Raw genomic sequence first — 12,791 nt, 5'->3', positions numbered from 1 at the left:
CGCGATTTGTGCCAATTCATTGGCCTCTTGATTGTCTACCCTGGAAACATGGCCTAGCCCAGCTTCGTCGAATATGGCCAACAAATTATTCGCTTTCGTGTAGTACCTAGCTAGATTTTCACTGACGCATTTGTATTCCTTGGTAAGTTGCTTTATTACCAACTCAGAATCTCCTTTTACGACAACATTCTTTGCCCCAAAGGCTATCAGGATTTCGAGGCCTGATATCAATGCCTCATACTCGGCCTCATTGTTCGAGCAATTATTCTTAATCCTAAACTTGAATTTCGTGGGGATGCCCCCTGGGGATACTATGAACATCCCGATTCCGGTGCCATTTTTATGGCTAGAACCGTCGAAAAATAGCTTCCAAGGTTGGATGCCCACATAAGTTATAATTTCTTTAGGCAAAGTATGATCTACCAAGAAATCAGCAATTGGCTGCCCCTTAACTGCCTTTAGTGGGGCATAAGTTAGTGAATATTCGGTTAGGGCCAGAGCCCATTTACCAATTCGACTGTGCAAGATAGGTTTAGATAACATGTGCTTTATTATATCATAATGAGAAAAAACCATTACATCGATTGGCTTTATATAATATTTCAGCTTTACACAAGAGAAGTACAAGTATAAGCACAATTTCTCGATCATGGTGTATCGAGTTTCTGCATCATTCAACACCCTACTTAAGTAAAATATAGCTCTTTCCTTGCTATCTTCATCTTCTTGAGCCAACATGCTTCCAATGGTCTCATCCGTGGCAGAGATATACAGCTTCATTGGCTTTCCTCCTATAGGTGGTGCCATTACAGGTGGGCTGGACAAGTACACTTTGAGTTCATCGAATGCTTTTTGGTGCTCTGCTTCCCAGCGGAACGCATCTTCTTTCTTAAGCCGAAGAAGTGGGGAAAATGATTTGGTCTTCTCACTGAGGTTGGCAATGAATCTCCTTAGGAATTTAATCTTTCCCAATAATGATTGCAGTTGTTTCTTGCTGGTTGGTGGACTTGTGTCGCGAATGGCTTTAGCTTTGTTTTTGTTGATCTCGATGCCCTTTTTATGCACCACAAAACCCAAAAAATCACCTGCAATAACACCAAAGGCACATTTAAGGGGATTCATCTTCAAGCCATATTTTCTCATCCTCTCAAAGGATTTCCTTAGATGCAATAAATGGTCATCCCTTGATGGGGATTTTACCACAATATCATCAATGTAAACCTGCATGAAAGTTTCGGTAAAATCATGAAAAATGGTATTCATTACCCTTTGGTAGGTCGCGCCAGCGTTTTTCAACCCAAATGACATGACCACCCACTCGTATGTCCCCAAGGCACCGGGGCATCGAAAAGCTGTTTTCGACACATCCTCTTCTGCTATGAAGACTTGGTTGTAGCCTGAATAACCATCCAACAAGCTTAAGTATTCATAACCAGCAGCTGAATCCACCATCATCTCAGCAATAGGCATGTGATACTCGTCTTTTGGAGTGGCAGCGTTAAGATCTCGAAAATCAATGCAAACTCTCATCTTTCCGTTCTTCTTGATCACTGGAACCACATTGGCTAACCAGTCCACATATCGAGCCGTTCTGATAAATTTACACCTGAGGAGTCTTTCGATTTCTTCCTTGATTTTTACCAACACATCTGGATGGAACCTCCTGGGTAATTGCTTGACTGGTTTCTTGTCTTCTTTGATGGGTAACTTCAATTCCACCAATTCTCGACTGAGGCCAGGCATTTCATCATAATCCCAAGCGAAACAGTCTTTGAATTCTTTGAGTAATTTCACCATCCTATCCTTTAACTCTGGGTCAATAAGAGCACTGATGTATGTTGGCCTCTTTTCCAAGCCATCGACCAAGTCCACTTCTTCCAAAGGGTCTTGTGCTTCCATTTTCTTGGAAACGTCGACCACTGGCTTCTCGAAACCTAATGGAACGTCATCATAGATGCAATCTAGCCTCAAATTGTGAAGGTCCTCGAACTCGCATTCATCGACACTCTGCTCGTTTTCTTCTATGCACGTGTTATCCTTATTTGTTGTTGCCTCCTCCTGGGGTGTCATTTCGACCGGCAGGATTGAGACATTAGCTTCATCGGTAGCCATTTCTTTGGCTATTCTTGCGGCCTCTAAGGCTGTCCTTATTTTGTTTTCGGCTGCGTAAGCCGAGATTCGAGCTAGGCTCGAATTAATCATCTTTAACATCATTTTGCCACTCAGTAGTGGCATCCTTTTCTTCATCGCTGTGCCATCCACTAATGGCATCAGGTTTGTAAGCTTCATTAAGGTTTAGTCCCATGATGGGATCCAATGTCACTGAATACTCCGAGTACGGATTGAAATATTGATTAGCCACTGTGTCTAAAGGAGCAATTGTGGCTAAACTCTTCTCGAAATTCTTTTTGCCAACGTAACCTGTCTCCGCTAAGTAGTAGCTTTGATCTGCTTGCACATTCTCGACAACCCCATCTGATTTCCAAATGGAGATACGTTGGTGCAGAGTTGAGGGCACTGCCCCCACGCCGTGGATCCATTCTCTCCCCAATAGCAGGTTGTAGTTGGCTTTTGAAGGCACCACAATGAACAATGTAGAACGGGCCACCGTTCCTACGGTTATGTTCAACATAACTGCTCCTAAAGAAGAACCTGTCTTCCCTTCATAATCAGAAAGTACCATGTCATGAGAGATTAGGTCTGCTTCAGTTTTGCCCAACTTCTTGAGCATGAACTTAGGCATTAAATTGATTGTGGCCCCTCCGTCGACAAGGACTTTATTGACTCCTTTTTCTTCGACTTTGGCCCAAACGAATAGCGGCTTCAAGTGGCTTTTCATCTGCTCTGTTGGCCTCTGGAAAATAGCTCTTTCGTCTTCGACAGATCCTTTTTGCATCACGTAGTAGCACAAGGGGTTATCATCTGGCTCTTCTTCGTCGTAGTAGTCTTCTTCACTTTCGGTGACCTCTGAGATTCTGTCGAATTCAGCGGGTAACATAGACACTATGCAGATGATGTTAAGGTCTTCCCCATCACTGTCATCGAAATCCTCGAGCATGTCTTCATCCTCATCTTCGACAACATCCTTCCCTTTCTCCTTAGCTGGATTTGGTGGCACAGTTGCTCCTTGTTTGATGGCGTGATCCAGTTGATTAATAATCGACGCCACACTAGGTTCATTGCGAGGGTTGTCTTCTGGCTTCATGTCCCATAATGAACGGAACTTGCCACCCCTTTCCCTTTCCGCTTTCCTCTTCCTTAGGAAACGTCTGAACTGAGTTCTGGTCATTTGTTCAGGAGTATAATAGTTCCCGGAGCCATAGGAGTAGCTTCGCGACACACGGGAATTGTTGATGTAAGAAGACCCCTGACCCAAGTCGATTTTCTGCCACTTGGGGTATGGTTTTGGCCTTGGAGGTGCTGGCTTAAACCATTGATTTTTTGGTAACCCAGCATCAGGGACATAAGTCTTGTCCTTGCTTCTTAACTTTTGGCCTTTATGGCCATCGAGTTCTTGATCTCTCTCAACCCACTCCTCGTGGGGGTACTTCAGTCTCCTAGATACAGGAGCTTTTTCCTGATAATGTTTCTTCATTTCAGAGTCTTGGTAGGCCTTGGCTGCGGACTTGTCGAAGACAGCGCTGCATCGAGGGCACAACATGACTTCTTTCTCGCCGTCTTTGCTCCGGGATAAAAAATTCCACGAGAGTTTCTCCGGCCTTAGGGTAAACTTCCTCTAGGCTAACCTCTTTCTCGACCTCTGGTTCCTCGACAGTGGTGTTTCCTTCCTTTACTTCTCTGAGTGTCAGGCCCAGATCTAACTTTTCAGAAATATCGATCATACCAATGTAGAAAGGTTCCACATAATTGGCCTCAACTACCTGCAGCGGATCCGAATCAATCTTCATTTGACTTTTGGCTTTTTCATCATACTTGAGTCTCCCTGAATCCAATGCCCCCTGCACAAGATCCCTGAAACGAACACATTGTGAGGTCCAATGACTAAAAAAGTTATGATATTTACAATATTTTTTCCCCTTCCTTTGTTCAGGAGAAGGAAGCTTTTGGTCTTTAGGGACCACAAGTAAACCATCAGACACAAGTATATCATAAATTGCATCACATTTGGTCACATCAAAAGTATAAGTTTTCACAGCAGGAATCGTGTTCTTAGGGTTTTCCTCCCCAAGTTTGTTTTCATGTGGTTTCAATGCTTTACAAACGTAGGGATCACCTGGCTGGAGTTCAGCCAGATTGACGTCATTTAAGTCGACGTCCGCAGAGACTTCTCGATAAACACATGGACTTTGACACACTGGATCGGCGTCTAGGTACGCCACTTTTTCCTTCTTTGGCCACTTAGTAGTCTTGGCCCTTTCCTCAGACTTTTCAGCCTTTAGTAATTCGATGTGTCTCACTCTATCCGCGATCAGAGACATATCTCGAATGTACTGAGTATCGATTTTCTTTCTAATAGAATACTCTAAACCACCAGCGGCTAAGACAACTAACTCGTGTTCAGGGACGTGAGTGAAACATCGAGATTTAAGCATCCTAAACCTGTTTAGATAATCATCAATAGATTCTGCTGGCTTTCTTTTGACACTAGCCAAATCCTTCAAACTCACTTTGCACTCTCCCCTAAAGAATTGTTCATGGAAAATTCTTTCCAACTGGGCCCATGTATAGACTGACCTAGGAGCGAGGGTGGTGAACCAGGTAAATGCATTCTTAGTTAAAGAACTCGGGAAGTACTTCATTTTTAAATTTTCATTGATGGCTAAGTCCCCTGCTTCAATTTGGTACCTGGCTATGTGCTCTACAGTGGACTCTCCTGAATCCCCAGAGAACTTAGTGAATTTGGGGACCTTCCAGCCTCGAGGAAGTTCTGATTCGAGAACCTCCTCTGTAAAGGCCGACACAAAATGGGGTCTATTCGCGAAACCCACGTTGAAACCATGTTGGTTCAACAATTGTTCCACCACAGCACCAACATTTTGTTGCCCCCCAGCATTCTGGTGTCGAATTCTTTCTAGTACACCATCAGCGTGCTCATCCCTGTTCACCATATACACATTTTGTAATGGTGGTTGCACTACCTCGTTTCCCCCAAACAAAGGGTTTGCCCCCATGTTTTGGTGTTGTGGCGCTTGGTAGCGCATAGGAGCGGGGACATGGTTAGGCACTGGAATCTGGTTAACCCCTGGTGCCGGTTGGATTTCGACTGGTGCCCCCAGGACTGTCGCCAAACGATCCATCTGTCGTGCCAAATGCTGATTATTGGCATTATTGTTTTGGAGCACAGGATTAATAATCTCACCTATCTGACGAGACAACATGTTAACTATTTCATGGTTACTATCGTCGACTTGCTGCCTAATGGCTTGAAGTGAACCAGTATTCATACCTGTAGACAAATAAATTTGTGAACTAGATCCAGGAATAGGAGGGCTAACTCGACTCCCTAAATTTAGCATTGTTCCATTTGCCCCAAAGGGGGGTATGCTGAATGGGGGAACATTTTCAGGGAACGTCGAATACGTGCCTTGTATGCCTTGCATCATAGATGTAGGCATACCATAAGGCATGTTTTCCCTCGTAACCGTTGGAACAATTTGTGCCTGTACTGATGTAGATACAGGCATTTCTGCAACTGCAGAAATTGCCACGTTCTGGGTTGGCATACTGGTGTCATGCCCCATTCCAGTAGACACTTCTTCATTATTGTTACCGCTACTTCCCCCGGGGCTGCTCTGATTACCCACGTTAGACCCTTGAGGGGAGGTTCTTCCTCGATTGCTTGCCATACTTACAGTCTTACCACTTCTCAGGTGCATATAAAACGTAAATCACAACCAAGGCAAGTAACAAATACCAAGTAGCATGCAGCAAACAAAACACACAAAACGCTTCTGTAAAACTTAGTTTTCACAAAAACGGTCCCACTGGGCGTGCCAATTTGTTTACGCTGATTTTTGGTAAACAAATATCCTCTTAGTTCGACTAAAGGAAGTTTAGATTCAGGGTCCTTTTGAGAAAACGCTTTGCCAAAGTGTTGTGTGTGAGTGAGTGAGTTTTCGACAACAACAAACAATTCAAATAAAGCTGGATTTCATCAAGCACGGGTCAGTTACAAAGAAGTTACATACATTAAAATAACACTAAAGCTACAAGAAATGTGGATTTCGACAGGAAATTGCATAAAGGAACTGGAAATTAACAGGCTTAATACAAGAAAACTAAAGTGTTGGTTCTGCAACATACTCCTCCATCATCACGTCTTGCTCCTTGAGTCTCATTGATGCGGACATTTAGAGCTTTTTGGTGAATTTTCAGAGTTTGAGTTGGAACTCTTTCTTCTGCTGCTGCTTCTTCTATTTATAGTGTTCTTTCTTCCCACGTTCTTGGCGGTTTTTCTTCAATGCATGATGGCTTCGTGGGTTTGAATTTTGGCGCCTTACCCCACGTTTAGCCGGTGGTCTTTGCGCACATGACTCTATTGCCACGTGGGTGGTCCTGAGTCATGGGTAACCGTTGCCATTCGTGGCATCGTGGGTACACGCACGTGCTCGTTGTTGCTCATTACTCGGTAACTGCCTCTTCCGTTAAGATGATCGAAGTTCCTTCATCTGCCAGTTTCGTCATAGCCCTTTCTGTCGAGAACTCACCTTTGCACCATGATGTCGAGAATCGTAGTGCTCATAATTTTAGCTTAACACTAGGTCAACTTACCTGCAAATAAAAGCATTATAAAGAAAGAAAAACTTAATAGCGAGAAGAAGAATGTCCATTCAACAAACACCAAAATTGAGAGAATTTGAAAAGAAAAAAAGGGGAGCGGCTTGCCTTGTGATATAGCATGGAGTGCTTTCAATTAGAGCAAAGAAGGAAAAAATCACAAATTCATAGCCCACCTCAGGGGTAGACTAATTGTCCAAATATAGACCTTCAATTAGCTCTTTTAACAAACAAAAAAATTTCAATGAATTTCTGACTGAGCCTGAATCTTTTTCCCCTGAAGCAAAAAAATCATTATAAAATCTCAATTACTTATGCAGTATAACCATAATAGACTACCGCATATTTGTCCAAATCCCAAAAATAAAAAATCTTGGATAACTGACATTCTCATCAAGAAAAGCAATCTCAAGCAAGCATGGATCCATGCCACCAGCTTCCAAGACTCTATCACAGCTGATGCATATCTGATTTTGTCAGAAAAAGGGGCTTCACAAATACAATTTTAATGAAAGGAAAACAATTAGAATAAGGAATGAAATATAGATATTATAAGCAGCATGCATTATCTAAACATCTACATGAATCAAAACTCTCAGGGTTGAGAAGAAATCAAGAAACTGTGTAAATAAGAATAATATGTTCTAATTACAATAAAAAAATAGATTCAAATTGACTGATCATGTCCAAAAAGACTAATATGATATATGCAAAAGTTGTGAAGCCACAAAGAAGCAGCCTATGGAAAGAAAAACAATCCCAGGAAACATGACATATATGTCCCAATGCATAGAAAGTAAAATATTAACTCATATTTCTATTTTCCCAGGTTTCAACTTCGAATATAAACATATCAAAACACTATGGAAAGTAAGAAGGAACTAAAAGATAAGTTCTACCACAGAAGATAAAAGAAATCGGGATCTAAATCTTGACATTTTCAACATGCATGAGCATGACATGATTAGTTAAAAAAAGAATAGACTCCACTTACAATTTAAAGATAAATCTCAATAAGGGATCATTGATGGCATTATCCCCATAAACTATATATAACAAACGCAAAATCGCAGCCAGTTCGAAACCAAGTGGCAAACAAAACCTAATTGTTGGACGTCTCTTTAGCCCCCTGTGAAAGAAATGAAACGAACGTACGGCGATAAGAGAGAAACCCAAAAAACTAAAATCAATTTGTAACACTGATTTCAATTATACAAATGGAGGAAGAAGTAAGCCAAGTAACATCGATTTTACAAAGAGAACATAGCATGAGAAAAAAAAAAGGGGGAAGAAATCACACTTGCCCATTGCAGTCTCTGAGGATTCGTATTCTGCTACACCAAATTTCCAAGCTTCTCTCAAAGTCAACCGTAAATGATGCTCCAAAACCTGCAAATTAGGAATGAATACAACGCAAAGCCAGTGGAGACAGAGGATCAGACAAACGTTACCTAGCGGTGATGTCGAAGTCGTCCTGAACCTCTCTCATCATCCAAATTTTTAAGCACAAATTGGTCGATTTATCACTGGAACGGAAAGAATGGAGTTAGAAGAAGTGGTAGAATTGAAACGGGAGTTGGGTTTGGGGCCTCCCCTATGGGGCTGCGCGCCCCACCCTTTTTTTTTAAACCCAAAAGTGCCCTACGGAAAGGTACTTTCCGTATTCAATTTAACTTAATACGGAAAGTACCTTTCCGTATTATATTTTGATGACTACGGAAAGGTATTTTCCGTATTTAACTCTGACAGGATTCCCCCTTTTTCCACCATTACTCCTCCATCACCAACCCCTTCACCATTACTCCTCCGTCACCAACCCCTCACCAGCCCCCCTGAACCTCCTCAATGCCTCCAGACCACCCTCTCTCTCACCCTCTCCTACCTCACTTTCATTTCCAAGCTCTCCACCACCATCCACTCCTTCATTTCCCAAGCTCTCCACCACTATCAACAAGTGTTGTAGTAGAGGTAAGTCTATGTGTTTATTTGTTGTTATTTTGTAGGATTAAGTAGTGGAAGTAGTTAGATTAAGTAGTTTAAGTAGTTAGATTAAGTAGTTTAAGTAGTTAGATTAAGTAGTTTAAGTAGTTAGAAGGATGGTTTTTTGAATTCTGAGTCGTGATATAATACGGATTGTTATCTTCCGTATTGAATATGGAAAGGTAATTTCCATATTCAGTATGGAAAGTAACAATCCGTATTCAGTATGGAAAGTAGCTTTCCGTATTGAGTATGGAATGTAACTTTCCGTATTCTCTTCCAGGGATGACAGATTCATTTTTCTTTGGTGAGTCACAATTGATTGAAGCTGGATTTCACAATGGTCAACCTGAAGAGGCCACTACAGAGGTGCCACCACCAGCATTTGTGCCCCCGTGTATAAGTATAGATGTCTCGCATTTATTTGCAACTGATCAGGTATTCTTTGAACATATTTTTGCATTGTTTTGAGAGTGTAATATATCAATTCTTATTATGTCTTGATCACCCTTGTAATCAATTCTTATTATTATAACAGATTTTTCCTACCCATGATGATCTTATCAATTGGGTTCATGGAATTGCGATTGAAAATGGATATGTTACGTTGATCACAAAGTCAGATTATGGTGGGAATGGAAGCAGAAAAGCTTATGTCATGTTGGGGTGCGAGAAGCATGGTAAATATGTTCCTTATAGAGACCCTGACCTTGTTGAAGGGACGAGATCACAAAAGATAGGTTGTCCTTTTAGACTAAAAGGACGACCTAGGAAAAATGGCATAGATAGAGATTGGCGGCTAAAGGTGATGGAAGGTATACACAACCATGAACCAGCTAGGTCACTACTTGGGCACAATTTTGTTGGTCGTCTAAAACCCGGAGAGAAGGAGCAAGTGGAAAAAATGACAAGGAGTTGGGTTCCACCGAGAAAGATGTTGTTGACTTTGAAGGAAAACAATCCTTCAAACTTGACTACCATATCTCAGATTTATGGTGTTTGCAAGAGGTTAAGAAAATCCCTCCGCGGGGGATTGACAGAAATGCAACACTTGTTGAAGAAGTTGGACGGTGACAAGTATGTCCACTTTGAAAGACATGAGCCTGGATCGGAAGTCATTAGAGATGTATTTTGGGCTCATCCAAATGCTATCAAACTGTTCAACACATTCCCGTATGTAGTGATTATGGATTGCACATACAAGACAAACAAATATGCAATTCCCTTGCTTGAGATTGTTGGACTGACTTCCACAGATAAGACATACTCCATAGCCTTTTGCTACATTGTTAATGAGGGCACAGATGACTACGTTTGGGCACTGGAGTGTATGAAGTCTCTATTAGCTGATCAAGCCATGTTGCCTAAGGTGATTGTTACTGACAGGGATCTTGCCTTATTGAGTGCTGCTAAGCAAAGCCTTCCTAACACTACACATTTATTATGCTTGTGACACATCAACAAGTGTGTTTTGGCAAAGTGCAAACTCTATGTTGGCACAGATGATTTTGCTGAGTTGGTTATGATGAAGTGGGCAGAGGTGGTGGATGCTGCAACAGTTGAAGAATTTGAAGTGAAATGGATGCAATTGTTTAATATGTGCAAGGCAAAATACAGCAACTTTACCTCCTATTGTTCTACTACATGGTTGGTTCACAAGGAGAAATTCGCCAAGGCATGGACAAATCATGTGATGCACTTTGGAACAACAACAAGTAACAGGTAAAAAAATTACATGAGCTTAATTTATGCGTTGTTTGTTCATTTGATAGATTGTTGTTAATAAGATATCTATTTGTTGTTTGCAGGGCTGAGGGTGCACATGCCAGTTTGAAGAAGATGTTACGGGATTGCAAGGGTGACCTGGCCACTTCATGGGATGCGTCGCATAGTTTGACATGTAATCGACATACTGAAATATTAGCATCGTTTGAGCGCAGTATTCACAGAATTGATCACATTTTCATGTTCCCATTTTACACAAATATTAGAGGATTTGTGTCAAACAAATGCCTGCAGCTCATCGACGTTGAACATATAAGAATGAAGTCCTACGGCGGATGCGATTGCTTGTTGAGAGAGACTCATGGACTACCTTGCGGTTGTGAACTTGCAGGTCACCGGTCAACCACTCTCTTGTCAATTAATTCTATTTGTTATTGAAAGTGATACTTTTGTGAACTTGCAGGTTATGAAAGAATTCCATATGAGTCAATTCATCCATTCTCGAAGAGACTGAGTTGGGAGCATGTACCTGAACCTGTTGCAGATACTACCAGCAACCATATTTGCGGCATGAACCATGGAGATATGCAACCAGAAGTTGAGGCATTGACACATTATTTCAGTTCTTTGGATACTGGAGGGCAGAGTATGGTAAGGAGGAAGCTTCAAGCGATCTATTGTCCTGAAAGTAGTTCACTTTGTACTCCTGCGGTTAAGATAAGGTCCAAGCGCACTCTTAAGGCGAATGAGAAAATACCACCCAAGAATAAAGCAATAGGATCCTTGACTCGTGATCTTTCAGGTTTTGAACATGTTGATAGGGAGATCAGAGAGGCAAAGAAGGTTTCACAACCACCAAAGAAGAAGAAGCGTGTGAAGAAGTCTGATACAAGCTATTTCATGGGTCATTTTCCAGCCTTTTTCCACCCATATATACAAACAGTTCAGAATGTTGAGGATGATGGTAACTGTGGCTATAGAGTCGTTGCTGCATTACTCGGACTACCATCAGGTGAGGAAAGTTGGTCATGGGTTAGGGCAGCGTTGATAGAAGAACTTGAACGACACAGAGGGTTGTATGATGAAATGTGGTCCAGACATGTGGTTAATGCTTTACATTCCCGACTCACTCTTCCTTCTGGTGATCCGGCTACCGATGATAAATGGATGCAACTGCCAGAGATGGGATACCTTGTAGCAACCAGGTTCCAAGTGGTTTTCATATCCATCTCCTCTACGGGTTGTTGGTCATACCTTCCACTAAGAGGAGAAGGTCCACCGGATGTACATCATGTTATAGTTGTTGGTCATGTGATAAATCACTTTGTACAGGTATTTTTTGATTGAGTACACTAATATCCAATTGGTGAATTGATTTGTTGTATTTGCAAGTTATCTAATTTTATTGTTATTCTCTAATGTAGCTCCATCTAACTCCTGGACATTCTATGCCGCCAATTGCTCTCCAGTGGGAACGGTATGTTGATCCTACATCAGTAAGCTGGTGCGCCCCATATGGTACACGTTTAGGCAGATTCACATCAGAATTCGAAGCTTGGCTTGTTACTTTTGGTGTTCCTCTTAGTCACCAAAGCTATGTAGACATCACCTCAGATTGACACCACACTTTTGTGTGATATTCATTTGTAAACGCTCTGTAATATTAATCTGATGGGCCTTGCCTTTATGATGTTCATTTGTTGCTTTTAATAATATTAATTTGATGGTCATTGTTATATTGATGGGCCTAATTATTTTGAATCAGCATCAGGGATAATTAACATAGACAACCACTCTGTCATCAGAGTCCTGTCATTTTCATCCACCCCATCATCAGAGTCCTGTCATTTCCAACCACCCCATCATCAGAGTCCTGTCATTTCCAACCACCCCATCATCAGAGTCTTGTCATTTTCATCCACTAAATGACGAACTTGAAACCTGACATTACTATCTACCACCAACCAACCCCAACCACACTTGTATTATCCACCAAACACCATAAATCTTTTGACCATTCTGCTATAAATCTCTCTGGGTTCTTTATTCTTCTTCATCCTTTTCTTCATGTCTTGCTTTCGAAGATAAAAAAATACAATGGAACAAGACTGGGATGCATTAGTCCGCCGTTGCAAACGTCAAGGCAGCACTTCTAGCAGCTCTCGTCCTCTCATTCCTGGGCCAGCTGGCGCCGTCCAGGCTGCCATGTATGGGCGTAGATCCAACCCTAACACACTACTCATTCCGACCCAAGAATTTGTGAGGCGTGCGCTCGAAGACAGATCAACCGAAACCGATCCTGATTTCAATTCAAATGCTTGGCTTACAGCCCTGCAATTGGTGGAATC

The 12,791-nt window shown here is 41.8% G+C and overlaps 2 protein-coding genes across 2 annotated transcripts; both read left to right on the top strand.

The window, feature by feature from the left end:
* Window positions 1-9,296: 9,296 nt before the first annotated feature.
* LOC130731497 (protein FAR1-RELATED SEQUENCE 5-like) lies at window positions 9,297-10,828 on the top strand. The gene is made up of 2 exons (XM_057583809.1): window positions 9,297-10,440; window positions 10,527-10,828. Exon 1 carries the CDS (start codon window positions 9,377-9,379, stop codon window positions 10,169-10,171), a length of 795 nt encoding a protein of 264 aa, XP_057439792.1. The 5' UTR covers window positions 9,297-9,376; the 3' UTR covers window positions 10,172-10,440; window positions 10,527-10,828.
* A 701-nt stretch (window positions 10,829-11,529) lies between these two features.
* Window positions 11,530-12,448, top strand: LOC130732775 (uncharacterized). The gene is made up of 2 exons (XM_057584764.1): window positions 11,530-11,775; window positions 11,868-12,448. Exons 1-2 carry the CDS (start codon window positions 11,530-11,532, stop codon window positions 12,060-12,062), a joined length of 441 nt encoding a protein of 146 aa, XP_057440747.1. The 3' UTR covers window positions 12,063-12,448.
* The last annotated feature ends 343 nt before the right edge of the window (window positions 12,449-12,791 follow it).

The sequence above is a fragment of the Lotus japonicus genome, chromosome 1 (genome assembly GCF_012489685.1).
Source record: "Lotus japonicus ecotype B-129 chromosome 1, LjGifu_v1.2".
NCBI classification, from domain to species: domain Eukaryota; kingdom Viridiplantae; phylum Streptophyta; class Magnoliopsida; order Fabales; family Fabaceae; genus Lotus; species Lotus japonicus.
Note: the sequence above shows the minus strand (reverse complement) of the source record. Positions and strands in the feature narration are given on the sequence as shown.

Excerpts from the sequence above, each read along its gene's own strand:
- LOC130732775 (XM_057584764.1), top strand. The coding sequence starts at position 11,530 with ATGTGGTCCAGACATGTGGTTAATGCTTTACATTCCCGACTCACTCTT. Across the intron at positions 11,776-11,867 it reads TGATAAATCACTTTGTACAG|CTCCATCTAACTCCTGGACA; the intron begins GTATTTTTTGAT and ends TCTCTAATGTAG.
- LOC130731497 (XM_057583809.1), top strand. The coding sequence starts at position 9,377 with ATGTTGGGGTGCGAGAAGCATGGTAAATATGTTCCTTATAGAGACCCT.